The 24,244-nt window shown below is 45.0% G+C and overlaps 1 protein-coding gene across 4 annotated transcripts in view; it reads right to left on the bottom strand.

The window, feature by feature from the left end:
- HIPK1 (homeodomain interacting protein kinase 1) overlaps positions 1-24,244 on the bottom strand; it is a 34,756-nt gene that overhangs the window by 7,274 nt on the left and 3,238 nt on the right. For 2 of the 4 annotated variants that reach the window (XM_039535214.1, XM_039535213.1), the window contains exons 2-12: positions 22,422-23,499; positions 14,517-14,640; positions 11,956-12,075; positions 10,827-10,913; positions 9,766-9,950; positions 9,139-9,301; positions 8,086-8,308; positions 5,791-5,912; positions 3,785-3,919; positions 750-892; positions 217-399 (exon numbers count right to left, since the gene is read on the bottom strand). In XM_039535214.1, the coding sequence (XP_039391148.1) occupies positions 217-399; positions 750-892; positions 3,785-3,919; positions 5,791-5,912; positions 8,086-8,308; positions 9,139-9,301; positions 9,766-9,950; positions 10,827-10,913; positions 11,956-12,075; positions 14,517-14,640; positions 22,422-23,497 (2,561 nt within the window). In that variant the 5' untranslated portion in view covers positions 23,498-23,499. The remainder of the gene's footprint in view (positions 1-216; positions 400-749; positions 893-3,784; positions 3,920-5,790; positions 5,913-8,085; positions 8,309-9,138; positions 9,302-9,765; positions 9,951-10,826; positions 10,914-11,955; positions 12,076-14,516; positions 14,641-22,421; positions 23,500-24,244) is intronic. The other 2 variants (XM_039535215.1, XM_039535216.1) reach the window with 2 other exon arrangements.

The following is a 24,244-nucleotide window of genomic DNA, read 5'->3' as shown; positions in this document are numbered from 1 at the left end:
TGGGCCCCAACAATGCAATGCACACACCTGGGGACAGTCCCTGCCCTCCCACTGCAGTGAAGATTGCCTGAGGAAGGAGTTCAGCATTCAGCCCTTAGCTGGCCGCTCACGAAAACCAGTTACAGACAGGGCCCCTATGTGAGCAAGATGCTAGCGCCCCAGGATCTGCACATCTCCCCCCAGTGTGTCGAAGGGTCAGCAGGGAGGGCTCCTTACTTGGCTGTGCTCTGTGCTGGCTGTTTGTTCTTCTTTGCTGCGAGGCCGCTGCTCTGCGGCTGCCTGACAACGTGAGCAACTCCAACGTTCAGAGGCTGCGCAGTAGCTAGAGCCACGTGGTTGGTCAGTAAGGAGGGCTGCTGCATGATGGTGCTGTACTGGCTTCCATGGGAATGTGCGTTCCTACAGGGGAGAGAGACCCAAACGCTGACTGGGCTGCAGGTACCATGGGAGCACACACTGCAGGCAGGAATGTGGGGAGCGGCGCTCTCAGGCAGGTCTGTGGGTTTGCACCGGCTCACATGCCCACTGGATCTTCCAGGCCGGAAGCGGCTCTCTAACACACTGGTTCAAGCACTGTGACGCTTCAGATGTAGGCTGCACATTTCAATAGTACTAGTCCTAGCCCTGGCAATGGTGGCACTGGCGTAGGTGACATAGGAGCTGTTAATGACAGAAACACTTACCTGCTACAAATTATGCCATCATGTCACTGGGCTCAGGAGCCCTTCTGCGTTAACACAGACCCTTACCTCCAGTCGGCTAACTGCTGGTTGCTTCCAATCGTCTCTGGAATCACAGCTGTGGGCTGAACAGAATTGTGCAGTGCGACCCCTGGAAGCTGCTGCCAGGTGGAAGGTAGCAGGATCTGTTGGGTCCCTCCAGGCCAGGCCTGCTGCAAAACAACAAAACAGAAAGAGGGACTCGCTAAGCTTCAGCTTCCAAGAGTAGCGAGAAAGACTCTTCCAAACAACAGAATCAGCTGTGCAGATTGTTAACTTGCAGAGATAAAGGTATGTGATTGCACTTCCTCCCACGGCCTCACTACAGGAAGAGAACAAGAAAACGAGAGAAACAAACTTCCTCAGCCAGTTTGTCCACCTTTTCTATCACAAACGTCACCTGGGGAAGAGGATGGTGTTTAGACTGTACTGCAGAAAGAGTGCCAGGAAGTGGGTAGACTACATCCACCGGAATACTAGGGGCCATTTCTGCTGAGCACCTAAGAGGCCATTACTAAGGAACAAGTGCATCTGAGATGGTTCTAAGGACAATAAAATGAAAGAATCTTCAATGAAGTAGTTCAATTTGGAAGCCATTTAGCCCATTCAGCAGCTGTTTCACAAACACGTTGTTTATAGTGCTCAAACTGAGGGGAAGCAAAGGCAACAGAAACCTCTCTGCTCCTCCCCAATCTCTTCTCCAGCAGTGGAGAGAGGAAGTGGGGTAATGGCAGAAATGCCCGTCTCCCCTGATTCAAGCACTATTACCGAAGGGTCTAGGCCACATTTTCAATATGTTTTCATAGTTTACAAAAAGACTGAGGAAATGGAGCAAAACGCAGGTTTCAGTAGTCTAGATAAGTGGAGTCCAACATTGGCTTTTTGCAAATGAGTTCATCTTGCTCACATGACCCAGAAATAAAAATCTAGTTACAAATATTGACTTTTTACCACTTGGATTTAGTTGCCGAAGGGGGAAAAAAACAACAGTCAATATATTTAAAAATAAAAAAAAGCATCTCTTGCTGTGTTTGTCACATGTGAGATGCTTAAACTCCACCCACTTTCAGGTCATAGGGATACTGGCTTTTCAGTCTAAATTGGTAATATGCTTCTGCAGTACAATAGCTCTACCATGTAGAACACACATGGTTCTATTTCTTGCAGTTTAAACTGCAAAACCACAAACACTTGCTGTTTTAAACAAAATATTTCTGCAAGTAACAGATCCACTTATTACAAATACTGGTTCCAAACAAGAAGCCTTCAAGCAGAGAACTGCTAACACCTCTGCCAACATAAGCAGAATAATAAAAAAAGATAAATATGTTAAAAGTCACACCATGCGTCTTTCCAAAAGCCAACACCTGCACAAGACAAAGCAGAGAGTTTAATACAGAGCGAAATCTAACTTCCCAACGGGAGGCAGAAACCAGGCCTTCCAAGCGACGAACTGTTTTGACAGAGGAAGGACAAAAATAGGCAAAGCTTAGCAAATGGCTAATGCAAACGTAAGTTAAGAAGCAAAGAGAGAAGTGTTGGAAGCACTAAAGGTGAGCAGTTTGGGCCAAAGACTCTGGGAAAGCAAATGGAAATATCAAATTCTCTGGAGAGAATTAGAATCCAGGCTCTTAGTTTGAAGACAGATGGCTCTGGTCTCCTCCTGAGGTACAGGGGAGTGAAGCGCCCAAGTCCACTGCACACGGAGAGAAGAGCAGATCTAATTGGCCTGTTAGCTCGGAAACCTAAATGCACTTTGAAAGAGTCACCAATCACTTAATAGTGCCCGTGCTCTGCTACATCCACTCCTGCCAATTTCAATGGCAACCCTTCAGCAAGCAGAATTGGAGAAGAGGTGGAAGAGAGATAAGATCCTTTGGGTCCTTTCTGTACACAGCACTGTGATCCACCAGAACCCACTTGCCTGCCTTTCCATCCTCAAAAACGGGGAGCATTTAATGTTGTGGCTAGTAGCAGACACTCGACTGGCCAAGCTTAAGTCACTAGTCAGAGTAAGGCCACAGCTCCGGCTTGAGCAAATTCCACCCCAAAACGAGTCTCCAGCTTGGGCGAAAAAAAGCTAATAAGTTATTGCTTTAAAGCCACAAAAAGACAAAATGGTTTATGTAAGAAATGGAGTGTGCTTTGAAAGACATGTGAGGACAGAAGGACTTAAAGTGCATTGTAATGTTTCCATACGCTTCACTGATCTGATTCTGGGGTTTTAAAATGACTGGCTTGTGACATCTGCCGGGTCAGTTCTGATGCAGATACCAGACAAATTCAGAGGGCAACAATTTTGAAAGCACAGATTTTAAAACCAGGTGCACCCCCTCCCATAGCCCCTGTTAGTTGGACATTGAGCTTGATCAGAACTAGCCTGAGAAACTGCTGCCATGTAAAAAGCTAGAGCTCACCTTTAATTTCAACCACAAAATGTAATAAGAACAAAAAGCATCTGTGGTGAGCAACATCTTTCTTTGGGTGATGCAAGCTGCCAGTGATTGGTTATAGATAATGAAAGGTCAGAGAATTATTGTCAATATTCAATGAAGGTTAAGGTTTCTTGGTTGCTAAAGGAATCAATTAAAAAGTACTTGCTATTATTAGAGGTTTTAACCTGAGCTTAAGCACTTGAAACAGTTCTACATGCAAAGAAGCTTTAAAACAAAAAATGCAGCTAACTTGTCAACTGGTTCAAATTCTGGCCATCCAGGTACCTGTAGCAGAGTCAACCTAAAGGCCGTTTCCTTTGTTTTCAACAATTAAAAGGCAAAGATAGGACAGTAAGCAAAAGACAAATAGGATTACGGCTCTTCTGAGTTTAGGAGAAGAGCTTTGTAATACTAGACTAGTAAAGAGCAACAGTCAATGGATCTGGATTCTTTAGAGCCACACTAAACATCAGAGTCAGACAGTGCGTCAGCAATGTTGGGGAGGAAAACAACAAGACATTAAGATGTAGCAAGAACACAGCCACAAGATGGCACATGCTTCCATGCCCTCTGCAAGTCTAAGTTAAAACAAAAACTCCGTTAGTGAACACAATCAAGGGAGGCAATTACCAGTACTGCAGCCGTCTGTTCTACTAGCGCTGGCCGGCCGGCTGCGCAGTTCAGAGTAAAGGGCACCGCATACTGCGGCGTGATGGTGGCTACTTGAGGATGAAGAGTTGCTACCATTAGTGGTGTACAGCTTCCCTGAAACGTAGATTAGGCAGTGAGTGAAACACACGTCCTGAGGCAAGTTAATTGGGTTCAGCAATAGGGCCAGAAAGGCTCTCAACCTATTGGTACTAACAACTCTCCAATGTCTCTCAGCAATCAAACGTATGTATTCAAACCACTACTCTCTCTGACCCTCCAGGTGAGCTAACATGACCAACTGGCAAACATTCCTGAGGGGAGCGCGAGGGACACAGGAACCAGCTTCACAAAACTGGTTCAAACTTTATACTACCTTATTCTGGGTGGATCCTAGATGTGTGTATTCCAGGCCATTTCTTGTATATACTGTATTGGGCCATAGTGATATATGCTGCACTGCTGATGTAATACATCATATATAATCATACACAGGCTATTTCGTGTACAGTATTCTCGGGAAAGGATAAACTAAGGAACTTTAATAATCTTAGTCACTGGGGTCTTTAGATTAGTAGAAATTAACATTAATCAATCATGGAGAGATTGCCGAGAAACAAACCTAATCCATAAAATAATTTCATTTGTTTTGGTTTTTTTTAACTGCAGTTTGGTACTTTATCATGAAGAGCAGTGGGAATGGTCTGCTTCATGATGGCTTCCTTTAAGATGATTCTGTTCATTGAATACTGTGACCTGTGCAACTATACTAAACCAAACGCATGCATCATCAAATGCTACCTCAATTATTTGAACTGAACAAATAAATTACAACTTATTGCCTAAAATTGCTCCTGTATGACTAGACCAGTCACTGTGATATACTTCCCCCAAATTTCTTGGCCGTTACAATTAAGAGTATGCACACTATTTCCCTATGTAACTGTCAGCAGAAACTGTGAAACTATGCAAACTAGTAAAATTATAGTATTATCCATAAAGATGATGGATTCTTCAGTGTACAAAAATGTCCTACAATAAATGTGCTTATTACTGTGTACCCATTGTATATTTAAATAAAACACTGCTTTGTTGGAAATAATTTTGTTTTTATGGCAGAAGACAAATAAGAGTTTAAAGTTTTTGTAAAATAACAGACTATATATTTCAAATTTCAAAGGTAATCATTACTTCTGATAACACATTTGGAAATAAATACAATCACTGAAACACATCCACGCATGTCACGGATGCAATTATGCAAAAAAAGAGGATGCAAAAGTAATTTAATTGAATTAAAGATGGGAATATACAACATCAATAATTCAAATCTTTACTTTTGTTTTCTGGGATCTCATTTTTCACATGGTAAATAATGCATAGAAACCAATTAATTTCCTATGGAATTTGCTGTCTGGCTTTTAAGCAGATAGCCTGCCTTATGTAGAAAGGTACCTCTGTCCAGACAAGAGCCAAACGTTTTGAACAGCAGTCCCATCCAGAGGAAGACGGAAGTCTCAGGAGACTAAATATTTACCCCATTATGGAAGGCCAAACCCCACAGCCAGTGATCATAAAGAAATACAAACTACTCTCCTGGTTTTGTAATTATCCTCTGCCTGCAGATTGGTAGGGCACGTCAATATTCTACGCAAATATCAGAATCTAAAGCACTTATGGACTCCACTAACAGTCCCTCCTGGCTGGCACTTGGCACAGGAGAATTGTGAAGTGTCAGAGTAACAAATAAGGTTCAGACTTACAATATCCCAGCAGAACCAGGCAGACTTGAGTTTGATATGAACCTATATATCACTGGGATCCAGGTCCCCAACTCCTGATCCATTCTGAAATTTCTGTTAATAACAAAGACGACCCCCCTACACGTACGCACGCCCCCAACAAGACATGGCTGCCATTCCAACGGGAGAGAACAAAGCTGGACTGTGCGTTGCACTAGATGGAATTCCAGTTACCCCCGTTCTTACCTGTGTGAGAACTCCCGACTGGATCTGCAGCGGCTGTGCTGCTGGTGCTTGTGGTACAATTGGAACGGCATTCTCCATCCGTACTGGGAACCCAGAATGCTTTGCAGTGGCCTGAAGTCCGGCTGTTCGGAAAAGGAAGAAGCCATGGTTAAACCGATTTCTTTATTATTCAAATGTTTTTTCAGACTCTAATTCCTGCCAACCAAAGCAGGATGAACAGGAGACACAGTCACAGCCTCAGCCATCAGGGAAAGAGGGGCCCCTTCCTGCAGGGGCACAGAAATGGTGCACCCCACACCAGACAGAGCAGTTCCCTTTGTCCAACAGCAACCTGCTCCCCACTGCAAATGACAAGCTTGGCGTATTCATACCCACACATGGCCACTTGCGCCTTCTGTAAGGCTTTGCTGGGAATTAGTGCTGGTAACAGTGCTGCACTTTCTGTCTTGGCTTTTGCAACACTGACACCTGTTCAGTGAGAACTGGTCTGAGACTATTGCTACCTATTTAATTTAGGTCACTGCACAGCCATGAGATGGGAAAGCTTTCAGACTCTGCTGGCCAGGCGGAACTTGAATCCAAACACCCAGGTTAAGTATGCCATACTTAAATGGAAACAAACAAGAATAGTTTCTGGAGTTCTAAAGTCTTTATGTACTGTACTTACACACCACCTCCAGCCACCCATTAAAAGATTATAAATCACTCCCAACGTATAGGAAACACTACCTAAACAATTAAAGTCACAACTAAGCCAAACCATACATCTACTAGTGTCTGCAAGGTGCTGCCCCCTCCAGGAGAAGAGAAATTCTTTACTGGGGTACGTGGGGAAATGATCTGGTGCCACTGGGTCCTGATGCCCTTCCCTTCTATTTCCTTTTTACAGTAACTGAAATCCTTGTGTGCATGAAAATACCTTGTCCACACTGAGTTATGTTCCCTGTCTGCTCTTTGAAAGGTACATCTACTCTAGCAAAAGTGGGATCTATAATTCAGCTCCACTGGTGCTCCTCCACCATTACAAGTGTCATTTTTGACAGTCTAGACAAGACTTTACAAGTAGTACTTAAATGGAATATTTCAGATCAGTTTGGCACCTACATTCTCCCTTGAAAGACCTCGGCTTGCCTTCACTGTCTGTGGACTTCCTGGCCTTCGGAAGCATTTGGCACTAGATGGACCTTTCAGAGATGGCAGGTGTGTAGCTGGAGTTATCAGACACAACCCACCAATAAAGTCCTGGCTAATGAACAATTATAGTCTCTGCAAGTCCCTAAAATTCTCAAGATAGCACTGGAGAATTCTCTAAAGCTCAGGTGCATACAAGCCAGCCAAATGCACTCCCCTCAATCGTATCTGGAGGGGAACATAGTCAAACACTTCTAACGTTACTAAAAACAAATACAACCCGCATACTCCGGCCACTGTGTCCTGCACTCGCTCTATCAAGATATTTTGCTTCATTCATAACCTACCATATTAGCGTAAGCCAGCTACAGATGAAGAAGCCTTCACAATCAGCAGCTGCATTTCTTACTCTGTGTAGCTTTATCTCTTTGCAATTGGCATTCTTTTACTTCTTGCCACCAAGCTGCACAATTGTATTAACACTAGTGAACTGAGATTCCAAGAGTGCAAATTCATTCTAGAAATTTAAGGGAATCACTGTCGGGATGAAAACGTTAACTGCGATAGCACCTGTGCATATTCCAAACATTTTCTAACCCTAGAGTGCCTCTCCAAATGCTCTTGGTGCCAAGAAACCAAAGCCTAGAAATAAATTTCTGCTCCACTATGAAAATGAACCTAGTTCTAGCCCCCCCCAATAACAGATTCACGGACAAGACTCAGGAGGGATTTCTAGTCTAGGACTGTGTTTCAGACACTTAAACCTCTAGAAAAATCCCCTTTTCCTCACAACTTTCTCATGCTGGTTCTCAATGGGAAGTAGATTGTGTGCATGTGCAACCCTGACCACTCAAAGGTCAAACAGATCATCATGAGCGTTGAGGTGTTGTTCAAGGAATGAGAAACATTTCAGAGGTTTTCTTAAGTCTCAGATGGGTCAAACTCCTCCTGTCTAGCAGGCAGGTATGTTCTCCTCACCTGTCCAAGCGTGTCCTGGGAGAGGAGAAACAGACATACATGCACACCTGGGCTGATTTCAATGGTTTCAGATTCACATGTGAGAGCACAGTGATCTCCTGGAGTTTCTCCACTTGGCCCAAATCACAAGATTTTATTTTCCTTTGGCTGAAACTCCAGTAGAAAGCAACAGGTTTTTCCACTTACTTTGAAAAGCAGGGGGACAAACAATGAATGTTTGCTGGAATGGATCGGTCTGTGTGCAGATCTGGGTGGTTCCGGGCTGTAAGGAAACACTCTGTTGCGCTACGCCTGCAACTGGCGCTGCAGTTGATGGGTACAGAGCAGACTGATAGTTTAGCAGCGAGACATCCGAGTTTGCCAGGGAAAGAGTAGCAGCAGCAGTAGAGTTGGAAGCCAAGACACTGGCCTAGAAAACAAAACATTACAAATGGGCATATTTGTATTATGTACCCCATATCCCAGGAACAAACCACTGCACGTAGCGGAACCCTGGCATGAAGTGACATTAGCTAAAGAATTAAAATAAAGGTAAGAGAGAAAACAGACCTGAAAAAAGCTGTCTTTGAACCCACTTTCTATTTTTTGCCTTTCATGCCTCTGGACTGACAGGCCAATACAATCAGAGTAACAGAGCAGAGAAACTTTCTGTGTCAGTTTGGCCTTGCCAACTATATGGAAAATGAAATCGCAAAGGCAGCCTGCACCTTCTGAAAAATAAACAACTCCACTAGGCGGGGAAGCGATGAGTCAGCTGTCCTTGAACTAGCCTGCACTGCCCCCAGCTGCGGTGTATGACTTAACAGGTCTGCCCCATCTCTAAGTTCTATAGCCTTATGAGCGGAGGAAAAAATTCCGAATCGAGATGTTATCTAAGGAATTTTAACACATCCCTGAAAATACCATTTGTGTAGAACGTGTCTAAATTCGTATGTAGCTACAACACTTGAACACTAAAACTCAGAACTGGTTCTCATATGGCAGCAACACAGTTCTATGAATTTAGGGGCAAGTTCTGCTCAGCTACATTACGTGTAAATGCAAAGTATTCAACATCACTGGAGATGTTGCATCTGAAGAAGTGGGTATTCACCCACGAAAGCTCATGCTGCAGAACGTCTGTTAGTCTATAAGGTGCCACAGGATTCTTTGTTGCTCTAACATCACTGGAGTCACTTTGCAGAGCAGGATTTGGCCCGCAGCATCAAAAACATTTCCCAAAGCAAAAGTCTCCCATACCTGATTGTGCACCGTATTGAGCTGGTTGTTGAAGCTCATCGTTAGGTTTGTGCTTGTGTTAGGAGCTATGTGTGTTGTGAACGGGCTCTTTATTTGATTAATTGTATCGTACATATTAACTCTTCGCTTGCAGATCTCCATATTCTGAAAACAGGACTTCACACTGAAACAGAACGAGTGAGGGAAATATTACACATACAATACCAGGACATACAGTGTATCCGCCACAGTAAGCAGTGGGTTAAAGAGAAGGAAGGGATTTACATAGCTCCTAGAATACTGTTTTACATGTGCATGTATATACCTTTAGCTTTACAGCCACAAAGAATGTCAGAGATCTGGCAAAACTAAATAATACAGCCCCTAACTAGTGGAGAAAAATATTTATGTGAGCCAAAAACAGTCACCTGATAAGCTTCCTGCTGTGTCTCGTGAATTGGGAGAACACAAATTCAGTCTAAGGAACTAAACTGGAAGAGAAGAACACAACAGAAACCACCCCCCAGTAATATTCCTTTTTAACTGGCAGATTAGACTGACATGCCAGGACACTAGAGATATGCTGTTCTGTGTCATGCTGAGAAATCCATCTAGAACAATGCAAAAACCAAAGTGCCACCAACTCACTGGTTGCTGTGTGGGAAATCCAGTAGATGGGTCATCGTAACAAATGAATGGTTTAAAGTCTTCAGCGGAGTAATTCTCTTATCTGCATCAATCGTCAACATTTTCTTTAACAAATCAATGTACTCCCTTCGGTCAGCCTTCTCTGCCAACATGTCTGTCCCTTCCAAGTCCGTAGACATATTCACCTTTGGAAGAAAAAAAAACGAGAACAGTTAGTGTCAATGTAAAATCCATCACTGCTATACAAATCGGTAATTCCATAGCCTACGAAAGCGCCGATAACCAGTGAAGGGTTTCTCCTTCCCCAGCCTACATTCACTAATGCAGAGAAATCTGACTCTAACTGATGCACGGAATTCTTTTTCAATATTTAGTTGGTGCACTGAGGTGAAATCAATTGGGCTCGATTCCCCAATGCCTTGCAGATATGTCATCCTACGCAAAGGGAATGCTAAAGCTAGCCTCTAACAGTTTCCACAGTTAAGATTCAGGCAGCTTCGAATGTGCACTCAAGGAGTTTTTTGGAAGAAAATACTGATCTGTTACACCTCTGTGTGTTTCCCCCCAGCCTTTTCCTGAAGGCTTTGCTACCAATGCTAACAGCACTGTTCCACTTGTGTACACAAGGCATCAGCATTTTAACCACCAGGCCTTCTAGGCCTGCTCGAGCAGGTAAAAGCAATAGTGCTGCTTTGCCTGCACTGCACTCTCACCATTGCTACCACTGGTAGAGTGGCACCAGCATTCACAATGGATGAGGGGCTTGGGGGGCGGGGAACAAGCAGAGTCAGGACTTCTCAGCCACAGCAGTTTCCTCCTCATAATCCCCTTTACATTGTACGTGTGTGTGTGTTTCAAATGGCATCATTATCAGAGCCGGCGCTGGGCGGAAGCAGACTAAACAATCGTGTAGGGCCCCAAGCAGCTGAAGGGGGCCCCCATTCACTCTATTGGTATGTGTTGGGGGGGTGGGGGAGAGAGAGAATATCCCTGCTTAGGGCCCCCAATGCCTAGCACCACCTCTAGCCATTATTCATTTTCCAGCAGCCTCCCCTGCTCACCTGCGCCATGTCATCCAAACAGTTGAATATATATTTCCGAGCTTCTTTTGATTTTATTCCTGTCTCCAACTCATGTTCTTCTGGAGTCTATAAAATAAAACATTTGTTTGGATCAGCTGGAGCCTGGTGTTAATATTTGATTGAAATAAAAACAAAGAAAAGCCAATGACCAAAAGGTTGGTCATATCATCATTCTGCCTATTTTAGAGGGCAAACGCAATAAACCATTTGCAAGTAGGGCAGGAGTAAACAGTCACCAGGTCCCTGCTCCGTGACCCAGTAGGAGCAACTCACTGCAAGCTGAAATACTGGCTTGGAGGAGAATGTGGCCAAACCTGAGCCAACTATCGGTCAAGGACAGACTCCAAAGCTGCTCATGTTCCACCATCCTAGAAGAGTTCTACCAAAGTGAATGCCAGATTCTGAGAGGGTATTTGAGAGCAGTGGAAGCAGGAGTATTTAGGATATGGGCAAAAGCCAAACTGAGACTGTAAAAGTGAACTCTAAGGGGGATAAGATGGCCCTCTCGCCTCCTTTGCTTCTGTGATCTAAAGGAGGCCTGGGAGTTTATTCCCCAGAACCAGGGTGTGGGTTTGTGCCATTTTTTGTTTTGCTTGTTTATTTAGAAACATCAGTAATATCAAGTATTCTCCTTCACTTCTGCTGGGGGAACTCCTGGGAGGACTCAAGGACTAGAGTAGATTTTCCGAACTCTCACAAGGCGCGTGTCTGTTCCGAATCTTTCACGAAGAAAGCCTGTTTCTCCCAAGAGCTCACCAGGAGTTTGTTTCGGTTAAAAGCCTTCAACAGCCCAACTAACAAACTACCAGGAAATACACTTCATTTCACCCCTAAGGCTGCTCTGCAGCTGAAGTAGGTCATCTCTGACATGCAGACTGAGCACTCCATAATAAATGGCCATTATCACACACGTTTTGCTCTCTATATCACTCTCGGTTGCTATTGATAGAAATGTGCTAGGGGTTTGTCCAGCTTCTAAAAGGAAATGTACAAATCAACTACATCTGAATGATATTTACAACCTAAAGGGCACTTCACAACATATTAAAATCATGTAACAATGAGATTTGGATCAGAACAGATTTTGAAGTTAAAGAGAGACACAAACCTTTAGCCTCCATAGTGGGTATCCCAAGTTTGGATCTCTGTTAAAAAACCTGCTTGTTTTCGTCCCTGCACTCAGGAGATACTCCGCTGGGAGGCCTTGGGTTTGTGAAATATAACGAATCTGTAAAGAAAAAAAATTAACAAAGACGCCAACAAACCGGACTGATAACTAAATCTAGTAGAGCAAAATATTGAGGTTCTACCAACTTTGTTAATAATGAATAGGAAATAGGCTCTAAATACAATTCTAAAAAGTTCCATTTTTTAAAAATAGAGACTGTCTGAATAACTGAAATTTCATGATACAAAACGAAATTCTCAAGAATTTACAAGCACATTTAACTGGTTCTATCTAATTTTCTGCAGAGATTTTAGGTATTGGTAAACTAATGTGCCTCTCTGCCTTTTTACATAAATTTTCTTGGCCCAAAGCTGTTTTAGCAGACTGAGAATCAGCTATTTATAAAAAGGGAAAGTATAGCGTAAATGCAGCACTCCCCAACATAATCACTAAACATTTTTAAAGAGGAGTGAAGGGTTTTTAAAATGTTACCAAATATATGTATTATTTAAATATATAATTATCAGAAAAGATACAGGTATCTGAGTGATGCGGTTGGGTCTGGGCATATCCACCCTTGAATGTGTTGATCGCAAAGGGTCCAGTGGCAAAGAACCCACTGACTTCAAGGGTGCAAGTTTAGATTCCTAAAGCATGTGGATCCCCTGTATCCTTTAGGGCATCAACATTTGGAGTAAAAAAAAAAAAAAAAAAAAAAATCAAATAAATAACCCTCCCCCCAGAAAAGTGCATAAAACATGTTTAAAGAACACTGGCTACAGTATCAGTAACATAGCAATATGCTACATTACAAAGTACAAAGCTGTCCTTAAAAGAAAAAGACACTCCATTATAAAGCGGAGGAATAATTTTATATATCAACAACGTATTTTCTCAAATCTTCCCACAAGCTTTGTGGTCTAAATTGCTAATACTAGCTACTCCTCAAGTTTCAGTGTCAGAAATGATATAATTTGTTATGACAAGAAAAAAGATCAGTTTCTTGAAAGTAAAAAAAATAATCAGTGAACGTGTAACCCGCTTGTGAAAGTGCAGGACTGGAAACACTGGCTGAAGGCAGTTAGGCTCTGTAGTTACTGATATCATAATCTGTAGCCCAAATTACTGCACGTAGTTCTGCCAATCCACTGGCTATTCCAGTATTAGGCGCTTCCTGAGCAGCTGAACGTTCACAGGGCACTAGATAAGCTACTACATTCGTGTTGCTTCTGAGCCAAGATGAATTTGTGGCCTAGCTTTTCATTTCTAGCAATCTGGGTTCAAACTGAGCAGTGTTTATATTTTCCATACAAAATTTTCAGTAATACAATTAAGAAATAATTTCCAACAACCATCATCCACTAGATGCTGAGCAATTAAAGCTGGAGGCCAAATTAGTTACAATGTCCTCATTATTGTACAGCAGATTGCCTCCGGCAAGGCCAAGGTTGCTTAACAAGGCTAAGCCTGGTGCTCATTTCCAGAGATGCCTGCATTCCAGGGATGACTGGGCCTGCATTTACTGCTGCAGCTCAGGTAAAAACAAACATCTTCCCTACAGACATCAAACTCAACCACATGAAGTCGGAGTTCGGGCTACCCCGAGTTTCTGGAGGATTACAGAACTCTATACCAAGCGATGAGAACCCGACCTTCGTCCCCACCCACCTACACACTGAGATAAGGTTCACAGAAATACATGAACCTTACCGTAGAAGGAAACCACCATGCCATACTTTAGTTATTTCTAACTCAGCCTGCTCACTAATGTACCACTGCATTTCCTCTGGAAATTTACGGCAGTGACGAGACACTAAAAGCTAATTTGAGAGGGTCTTTTTATGCAGAGTGAAATGGTAATACCACAAAACAAAACAAACCACGTGATGGAGAAGCTGTACTTGGAAAAGCATTGTTCTGTTTAGGTTTGTTGCCCTTTTATGGGCAGGCTAACAGCCAGGTAATACTGCTACTTGCACACTGCAAGACCCAGCCGTTCAAGAGACACCTCCACATACGCACACTCTGTACTTTACCAGCTGCAGAGACCGTATCTGGGACACGCTCTGCGTTAAGAGATCAGAGCTTCTGTATGAATTAACATGACAGGAACTGCATGGCAGGCTGCCCTGGGACCACTGCTCTTGCAGCTAACTTGTACCTCTTGAACTGCAGAGCGCTGTGCACAACCAGGACTGAGACACCGCACTTCAGTTGTGCCAGAAAGGAACTGCAGTTTGTATTTTAAACAGAAGTCAGACACATGCGGGACCTCTGCATTCAAAGGCAAAGGGGGAGGCAGGGCACAAATGGGAAGCAGCCCCAGTTATCACAGATAGAAAGAAAAGTGGATCAAAGCAGGGAAGGAGTTGAAGACCCCATGTTGAGCAGACCATATCAGAGCAGCAGCTGAATTAGAGTACTTGTTTCACAGGGTTTATAAAAAAAGAAGCTCCTTCTGACTGACCAAGCACTGCCCTGTATGCACTATATGCTCTTACCTGATCATATTCTGAAGCTCCTGGGTACAGAGGCCAACCCAAGAACAGCTCAGCTATCACACAGCCCAGGGACCACATGTCAATAGCTTCACAGAACGGTAAACCCAGGATGATTTCAGGAGCTCTGCAAAAAAAGATTAAACTGTTCAGCCTGGCACAGAAAGCAAACGGTGCCTATTTACATATTATTCGAGCACCTTGTACAGCACAGCAGAGCTCCCCAGAGAGACTTCCTTGTAACGTTAAAAGTGACTCCCTGTAAAGGTGCAGCATTTCTTGCTAGCCTAATAGTGTTGTCTCAGCCTCACTTACCAGCGCTGATTATTTTTGCTTTACAGCCACAGTAAATCAACAGTGCAGTCTTCTAGCTCAAGAGGAGAGGACTCAACAGTCCAGAGACATCTCATACCAATGCAAATTACCCTATGCTACAGCCCCCCTGCCAATGGGAAGTATGGAGATATACCTATCTCATAGAACTGGAAGGGACCCTGAAAGGTCATTGAGTCCAGCCTTCTGCTTTCACTAGCAGGACCAAGTACTGATTTTGCTCCAGATCCCTAAGTGGCCCCCTCAAGGATTGAACTCACAACACTGGGTTTAGCAGGCCAATGCTAAAACCACTGAGCTCTCCCTCCCCCTATGTTGCTAGCTGATTTAATCACATGACAGGGTGATCCCCAGCCATCACACACCCCAACCCTAGCACATCCCCACAGGCATATCAGACAGCGGCATGGCATTGTGGGGGTAATTCCTATCGGGTGATGCTCCCTCAGCTCAGCTAATCAGCAGCAGAGGAGTCTAGATAGGTTCAGAAGGTTTACAAGGGCTTTGGCTGCGTTCACCTGGAAATGAGAGTGGTCTGCAGACCCAAGCCAGGTCTCTCTGCAGAGTGCCACTTTGTTTACACTGCTTAGTGTTTATATAGGGTTTATTTTGGACATCTCAAGGTTAAGGTGGACGAAGAGAACACAGCCAGACTCTGTGATGGTCAGTGTTTTGCCACATTATTTTATGGAGTTTGGGGCAATAGAACCTCATCAAGCATAAAACCCCTTGCCCAGCCTTCCTCAGGGAGATTATGAACAAAACAATGTGCTGCTTTTAAATCTCAAACCCCGGAGAGGATTTTTTCTGCACAACCCATCCAGACAGAAATGTTGCAGGAGACAATATTTTAGCACAGCTATCCCTTTGCCTCACACACACAGCTGTGAAACAAACACCTGCAGTTCTGCCTGCTCACAGCTTGTATTGACATATGGTGTAAGGCCAAGGGATCATGGGAGCAGGTACAGGAATTCACTCCGGAAAGTACAGGAAACACTAGCACCTCCGTTTTCCTAGGAATAACCAATTCCATCATAACCCCAATGTGGGGGAGGACAGAAACGTCCCAAACACTGGTCTACGCTGCTTTCTGGGCAGGTCTTGGGCAGTAGATCCTAACACTTGTATGTAATTTCTCATATAGCAAACACACATCAAGAAAAATGTATTGCATTGTGTGATAGACCCGGGCCATTTGGGAACAGCAGAGTAGTCGAAGGGAGAGATACTGGCCACTGGATAAGCAGTTTTCTGTTCCCTGAGTGACCAGAGCAGGGGCTGCTCCAGGCTAATGAGAACACCTGACTCCAATTAACCTGCTAAGAGTCAGGCGAGGCTGTTAAACACCTGACCCTAATTAAGGCCCCTCTGATGCTATAAAAGGGCTCACTCCAGTCAGGCCAGGGGAGAGGAAGTGCATGCGAGGAACTGGGAGCAAGAGGCGTGCAAGAAGCTGAGAGTGAGCAGGCATACTGCTGCAGGACTGAGAAGTACAAGCGTTATCAGACATCAGGAGGCAGGTCTGGTGGTGAGGACAAAGAAGGTGTTGGGAGGAGACCATAGGGAAGTAGCCCAGGGAGTTGCAGCTGTTGTGTAGCTGTACCAGGAGGCACTCTAGACAGCTGCAGTCCACAGGGCCCTGGGCTGGAACCCGGAGTAGACAGAGGGCCCGGGTTCCCCCCAAACCTCCCAACTCCTGATTAAACACAGGGGGAATTGACCTGGACTGTGGCTTCTACCAGAAGGGAAGGTCTCTCGGCTGTTTCCCTACCCACAGGATGAATCTGTGAGGCGAGCAAATCCACCAATAAATGCAGGACCCACCAAGGCAGAGGAGGAACTTTGTCACAATAGTCATCCCAGTTAAAGCAGCTCTGAAACTGGTTATCTTACTTTACAGTTTTGGACTCTGGCCTTGAGTAATGTACAGGTATCAAGAATAAGATCTCTCCATCACATTGCATTCTGCAGCAGGACACTGAAAAGCCCATCTTAATCCCATTTTCCATCTGACCATTCACCTAGCTGTGCATGGTGAGGAACGATTCCCAGGTAACTGTAACACAGGTGCCGTACATCTACCAAAGTAAATGCACTTCTCACAGCTGTCCAGTCGCCTGACGTGCAGGTCATCAGGGAATGAGGCAAGTGCCACTGACAGGGGGGCTCAGTTAACTGTTCCCCCAACCTCCCTTGCTGCACTCTAGTGGCAGGGGCAGTCACACTGATTCAGTACATGGCTGCTGCTTTAATACAAGCAGTTCTCTTACACAGGTGAACCCTTTTAACTATCCCAGCCTCCAAGAAATAGAACTGTGGCAATCAGGCTTTTATTCTGACTCTCAGAGTAATACAGTGAGCCAAGGATATCTGCCAGGAATTGCTCCCAGTCAGTGTTACATGCTGCTTCATTTTAGTCCCTTGCCCTGTAAAACAGTGTGTGCGTGTTCACTCTCAGCTAGCTCTGGGAGCGATTTGTTACCTGCAAACGTATGTAACATTATGCAAACGTGTCCAAAATGGAAAGAAAATGTTTAGCCAGAAAATCAGCACATTAATATTAAAGAACTGTACTGAGACAAGTCAGTTTATTTAGCAGCCCGAAAGGATTCCCAACTCCAGGTGCCATTATTCCAACATGTCAAGGCCACCTTGCTCAGCAGGTGTTGCCAATTAGCAGGCAGGACTAAGTCTGCTGCCTGTACCCGTGTGGCACTCCCAGCCAAGTCCATGGGAGTTTAACAGATCTAACGGCTCACAGGATACAATGGAAGTGGCCTGTGGTAGAGCAGACCACAGTGCAACCTTGTTCAAACCTGCATGAACACGTATAGCCTGACTCAAATGAACAGACTGTAAATGGCTATGGATAGTGGAGGTGGGATTATTCCTTTATCCTGTGCGTGCATCCAGGGACAGTCTTGCAGCATCAAAAACGCTCCCTAGCCCTGAGCACTTTACACTCTAAATAGATTAAAGTCTCAAGAGGCCTCAGTTTTCATATTGGCTCAAGACACAGCTGGTATGCAACAGCCATCAGCCTCCTTCACATCTGCTTTTAGACTGGGGTTGCTAATGACAGCAGTTAGCAGTACTAAAATTAGTGACCACTGAAAGTGGTGTCAAAACAGAACAGCAGCCAGATGTCACCTTCACAGCTGGACTGTCTAGGATTAAATGTGCAGTGTTGTAGCCACACTGGTTCCAGGATATTACAGACAAGGTGGGTGAGGTAATATATTTTATTGGACTAACTTCTTCAGATCTGAAGAGTCCTTGTAGCTCAAAAGCTCGTCTCTTTCACCAACAGAAATTGGTCCAATAAAAGGCACCATCCACCGGATCTTTCTAGGATTAAATTATCAATCTGCACTATCGGAAGCTCTTTATGAGGTAGAAAAATGACAACTGATAGAATTCCTCCTCTGAGTATCAGATTGTTACATTCTGATTTCCAGGGCCAGCAAGTACCCCCAGCCAGCCTCAGGGAAGGTTGCCACAAAACTCAGATTCTTCCAGTACCACCCGAATGTTTCAAAATGAGTGGTGTTTGTGGAGAGGGCACCTCCCCTTGATCGTGTCCGGAGAGCAAGTGTTGATCTCCGGCGCATGCCATTGCAATGGCGATGCCAGAGAGTCATGTAGGAGCAAAGCTAGTTTAAGAGGTGGAGAAAGTCAGACTTTTGGTGGTATGCACTACTGCTCCCCAGGCCAGCCAGGGCCCAGAGCAATGCAGGGCACAAGGCCCAGCGCAGAGCTAAGGAACAGACAGTACTGCACAATGGAGGCTCCTCTGATCAACATACAGCACAGTAGTGGTAGGTTACAAGATGGGTCTAAGCACATCTCATCCCACCTGTTCAGCGATGCAGACCCTGAATCTTCCGCACTACTGTGGTTGCCCTGTATTTCCACCAAAAGACTGCCTCAGTAAGGAGAGTCTTCTCTTGCAATGAGGATAGTAGTATAAATACCCTCCCCCATTCTCTCAAGGTAGCAATGGCCCATACTCAGCACGCTAGCTGTTATAGGCAATAGGATGCATAGAACTGGAAAGAGCTGTCCCCTCTCCTGGAGCTGGTCACCGTGAAAGTGTCTTATCAGAGCAGCTTAAACTGTCTGATGGATCTGCTGTTAACGTGTCTCCCCTACTAGGCATTAATGACCTCTGAAAATATCCTGCGTGGCCCGACATTCCTATGCCCCCTTCCGTCAGGATTTACCTCAGTATGATCAGCACTGCAGAGCTAACAGTAACACCAAAGCGGAGAGTGAGCCAGCCCAAGCACGCCTCTCCCTAGGAGCAGGTACCTCACAACCAGTGTAGGGAAAGCAATTGCACATTCTGTGCATTTTAAATCCTGGCCTGACAAAGTCAACGTCAAATCTCTGCTGGAAATATGGCTCCAGCAGCATCATCCAACTAGGTAAGCCAGGAATGCAATGAGGCAGAAGAGAATCCAGAAGTTGTTTCCTTTGCTCACACTTCACCTCCCATGGCTGTAGCCTGGTCTGGAACAGCAACCCAAGGGTGCCAGCCTCTCTCCAACTACTGCCAGTGCTCGATACCACAGTGGATGGAGCAAAAATCACCACAGTGCACCTATTGTGGACTCCTTCTCCCCCAGCCCATAAAACCCTACCGGGTGGATTTAAATAGTCCAGATTCAATGACAAGAGGCACAATATTATGAAACTAGGCTTCTCCTGTTGTGAAAAATTTGTGCCGTTCAGAGCCACGAGTACTGGAGGGACAGTTCAGCCCACCTTTCTCACCACAGTTTAGATCCAAGTCGGTGACAGAATTAGACAAAGAACAGTAGAGCGTCTTCCATTCTGTTACTGTACAATTAGAGCCCACGCTACACTCATTACAGCAGCTGGCTACGAGCCAACATGTTGGCTCCTAAATTCAGACACACAGACTTTCAAAACTGCTTTTTTCCCCGCGAAGAGCCAAGCCCCCCATACAGCCCATTAAAGTTAGGGGAGGTCTGAGTGCTCAGCACTTTTGGAAAAAGCCACTGCTTTAAGTCCCTGTAGCAGCCTCACTTCAGGCATCCAGATTTGAAAGTTTTAGCTCAAAAAGCCATTCCTGAGTGAGTGGCCAAGACACTGACATAGGACCAATACGAAGTGAAGACAGGACAGGAAGCAATTAGTTTGTTTTAAAACAGCCGCTGAAGTAAAATACGAATTAGTCTGTCTTATCACAATCACAATGCTGGAGCCTCAAGCCTCATCTTCAAAGCTCTCTTCAGCGTGAAATTAAGCCAGAAGCAACACAACTCTTCCCCAAGAGAAACTAGTTTCTACACCTAGAAAGCAGATTTTAGTTAGCCTCAACACTGATGTAAATTTCACACCATGGTAAATAGATTTCCACGTTGCCTGATTCTTTCCAACTCCAGTGAAGCAGGCCTAGTCTTAGACAGCATTTGAATACTCCTCTCTCCAGCAGGGTCAGCCACCCCACCTTCGGGGAGATGGAAGTGGCTTTTAGTTTAATATGATATGCAGAGCAGAGCAAGCAGTTTCCTTTCCAGGGGCCCCTTGAGACACTTCTCTCCCCATGCTCCCTCCACACCAGGGGATGAGGTCTTGATATTTATTTGGTAGTTCTCTCAGGCTGGAAGGATCACAGAGTAGTTACACTGTTTTGTTTCAAGCCACTGAATGGGTAGCTGTATGACCATGAGAAAAAAATAGTGCTCCATTGAGCATAACTCTAGACATGTAGGAACAGAAGGACCTTTGTGAAAGTTACTTTAATAAATGGGCAAATAAAAGGTTCCTGGCATAAGAGATCACTTTAAACTGTACTGTAACTTACACTGAAAAGTCACCATGAACTGGGAAGGAAGACAGAGCTGAGCACGAGGCCTTCCTTCAGGAAGAACTGGAAGGGAAAGGCAAAGCCTGCTCTATCTATACGGGCAAAGATGCCTACTGGGGTTTAATGAGTAACGGTAATTCTGGACTGGTGAGTAGGGACCCGGGGTGTGGGGTGGAGCTGCTTCTACCTTTCCCATGGGGGAATAAAGCTGGGGAGCAGAGAGCTGGCTCGCTGAAATCCTTTGTAAAGAGTGCTATTAGATCTCCTTATCTGTCTGCAAACCCACTTTCCTTCCCAGGGTGGGTAAGCATGGCAGGGCTTATTTCAGTGCAATGGAGTTCACTTACAATGCTAGATACAGGGAGTGACTGGGTAAAAGGATAACGGGTAACTGACAAGCCTTGGACAAGTTGTGAACCTCTGACATATTTAAATTGTTATGGCTAATTAAAGTTGATAAATTCATTTTTAAATTGGTCAAGAGACATTTTACAGAAAGGGGAGACAATTCAAGTATTTTGCTGCATCTACCGGTAGGGTACTGCAGCAGCTAATTTTCTATTGAACATGCACAGAATATGCTAGTTGCAATTTACTGCAGGCATTTGGGGTGAGGGGGAAAGAAGAGGACTGCATGTTTAGGGAGGTCACACTGCCAAAGTAGCAGCTCTGTTCACCTGTATACGAATTTCCTCTCATAACTACTCTCTTCATGAAATGCGTGGCTTGGCAGGTGGGAAAGGCATTTTCATTATGACTAGCAGACTTAGCCCTCAAGCTAGCAGAGGTGCCAGGTATATTTTTCAAACCCTGGGGTCCATACAGCCTTCGATTAAACATCCACCTCACAGGTCAAGTCAGCATCTCTGGTATTAATAATGAAAGAGGCATGCAGCCTCCTGCACTAGCCTCTTATGGTCATTTTATTAAAGGAGTAGCTCTCCAAAATGGCAGTTCCAAAATAACTGTTTAGTCAAACTCTGAACATTCTGCTGCAGAGGTTCCTAACCTGAGCTGATCAGAGAACCCTTCACTTTCAGTTCAAAAGTTTCTAGACTTCATAGTTGCAAAGAAAAGCTTAGTTCCCTTTTGGGAGGTTAACTGATGCAAATACAGTCTTCCTGGGTCTGCAGACACCCTGAAACAACAGCTGAGCTTCATTTATCTCTGTGTTAGCACAAACCTGACCACACTATATGTCAGCATTACCATTAATCATTTTAGCGGATGAGTCAGGAAAGAGGTGGGAGCAAAGCATACAGGGTGTGCAGGGGGAACTGCTGCCAGGAAGGAGATTCGGAGGGTGACAGAGGGTAAAGGTAGTGAAATGAGGAAGACAGGGGAGGAAAAGAAATAAAGGGCAGATGTACAAACACGTATAAAATGGAGCTTGTTTTCCTCCTGAGTGACTGTGACAGAGGTACTGGCCATAAATGGTAATGGCTACAAGTTTATGTACTGCACGAAGGTCGTTCTGACCCTTATCTTTGTGTAAGTTTCCCACTGCTATCAGCAGATGTGCTGCTCTGGCCTGAGTGGACTCCTAAGTTTACACCTTGCCCTCTGGACAATAATTCAGTCTTTCCAAGAGATGAGGTTTGTCCTCCCTGATCTGGTTCTTGCATATTGATTGAGGATGTGGGGCTCATCTGCTCCCAGTAAGCGACACCCCTCCAGTGCCAGGTCTACTTTACAGATGCAAGGGTACAGAGATAGCCTCGGGTATAAATCCTTACCTGTAATAGCGCGACTGCAAGTAAGTGGAGCACACAGCTTTAGATACATGGCTGGCTGAGCCAAAGTCTATGACCTTCACTCTGTAGGGCTGGCGGATGGGATCCACCAGCATGATGTTTTCTGGTTTTAAATCAGCATGTATCAGACCCAGGCTCTTTAGCTTCATCAAGGCAGTGGCCACCTGCTGCAGAATTGGCCGGATGTATTTTAGGGGCAGTGGGCTGAACTTGTTTTGTTTTAAGAAGTCGTACAAGTTCTGTTCTAGCATCTCAAACACAAGGCATGTGTGGTTCTTGTGCTGAAAGCACTCATAAGAGCGAACGAAGTTATACTCGTCAGCGTTCTCGCTGCTCAAGCGAGAGAGGATGCTCACTTCTATCTGGCCTTGTCTAGCATAGGAGGGATGGTTCTTCAGGATTTTGATAGCTACAATCTCCTTTGTGCTGCGTTTCCAGCACTTTGCCACCTGCCCAAACGTTCCTCGGCCCAGAAACTCCAAGACCTCGTAGCTGTTTGTCATGGAGCACAGGATCTCATGCTGGACCAGCTGGTAATCCCCTTCACCACTGGAGCTGCTACTTTTAGTGGTTACAGTGGTGGTAGTGGCCGCAGCACCCACCGCAGGTCTGTTTTGCAGCATGAGAGGTGGATGTTCCTCAATTATCTGCACGCTACCGTTGCTGTCGACCTCCTCACTTTTCCTTTTCAATCCACATTTCTGGTATGGTTCCAGTAAAGAAACGTTGCTCCTGTGTGTGAAGGTCTGGCTGTTCTGGAAGGACGTTGTTGCACCGCTGCCTGTACTGTCTGCAGCGGTAACCACAATATGCTCAACTGAAGGAGCTGGGAGAAGGAGGTTCTGATCGTAAGCAGGGATGCTGAAATTCGCTACCTGGCGAGAGGAGCTTGCTTGTCCTTGAGCAGCTGGGAGGGTTTTGCTGCGGGTATAATACTTGTCACTACTGCTCTGTCCTGAAACATCCCAGCCAGAGGGCTCCACTTTCAGTTTCTTGGCACTGCAGAAGGCACTCGACGATACTGACGGAGGGGAGAACACCTGCAGCTGTGAGGCCATACCTGAAATGAGAAGAGGAAGATCTGATTAGTAATGGCCGCATAACAGCAGGTCAAGAATCAAGGAAATCCTGTTTGCACAGCAAACCAAGATCATATTAGTCTTTCTACACACCCTATTGAGCTAGAGACCCTTCACCACATGACCCATGTCAGCATGGAAGGCAACAAGGTTTCTTTTCTAATAGCTGCTCCCACAGCTGCCACGCAGGCCTTCCTGGGGGCTGGAGTGAACATTTACCAGCCTCACCTGCTAAGCACCGACACTGACCTTGCTGTGGGTAATGCAGAAAAGCCCCAGCTCCTTGTGTGCCTTGCCCAACGTTAAGGGGATCCTATTGAAAGAGAGGACTAAGGGCTGGGAGGAGGGGAAACTGCAGAGCTAGTTCAGCTTACTCCTGTGTATTTAACCACACTTTTCCCACAGGTTTCAGAATAGCATTAAGAAACAGTGGGGGGGAGGAAATCTAAAACAAACAAGGAAAGAAGATTGCAAATGAGAGCACTCTTGCAGGTCTGGTGTATGACGCTGGCCAGGAACTTGGCATGTCTGTAATACAGACTTATCTGTATCTCCACACCCTGAGGTGCCACAACATAACCAAATACCGGCAGAAATGAAGGCCTTCAAACTATCAGTTTGGTTTATTTGCCTCAGAAGGTTTAAAGAGCATTTAATTAAACATACATAAGAGCCCTAGAGCTAGTCAAAGGGTCCCATCCTTCAAGAGCACCATCAATCCCCACT

Source organism: Mauremys reevesii, linkage group 4 (genome assembly GCF_016161935.1).
Source record: "Mauremys reevesii isolate NIE-2019 linkage group 4, ASM1616193v1, whole genome shotgun sequence".
Taxonomy (NCBI): domain Eukaryota; kingdom Metazoa; phylum Chordata; order Testudines; family Geoemydidae; genus Mauremys; species Mauremys reevesii.
Note: the sequence above shows the minus strand (reverse complement) of the source record. Positions and strands in the feature narration are given on the sequence as shown.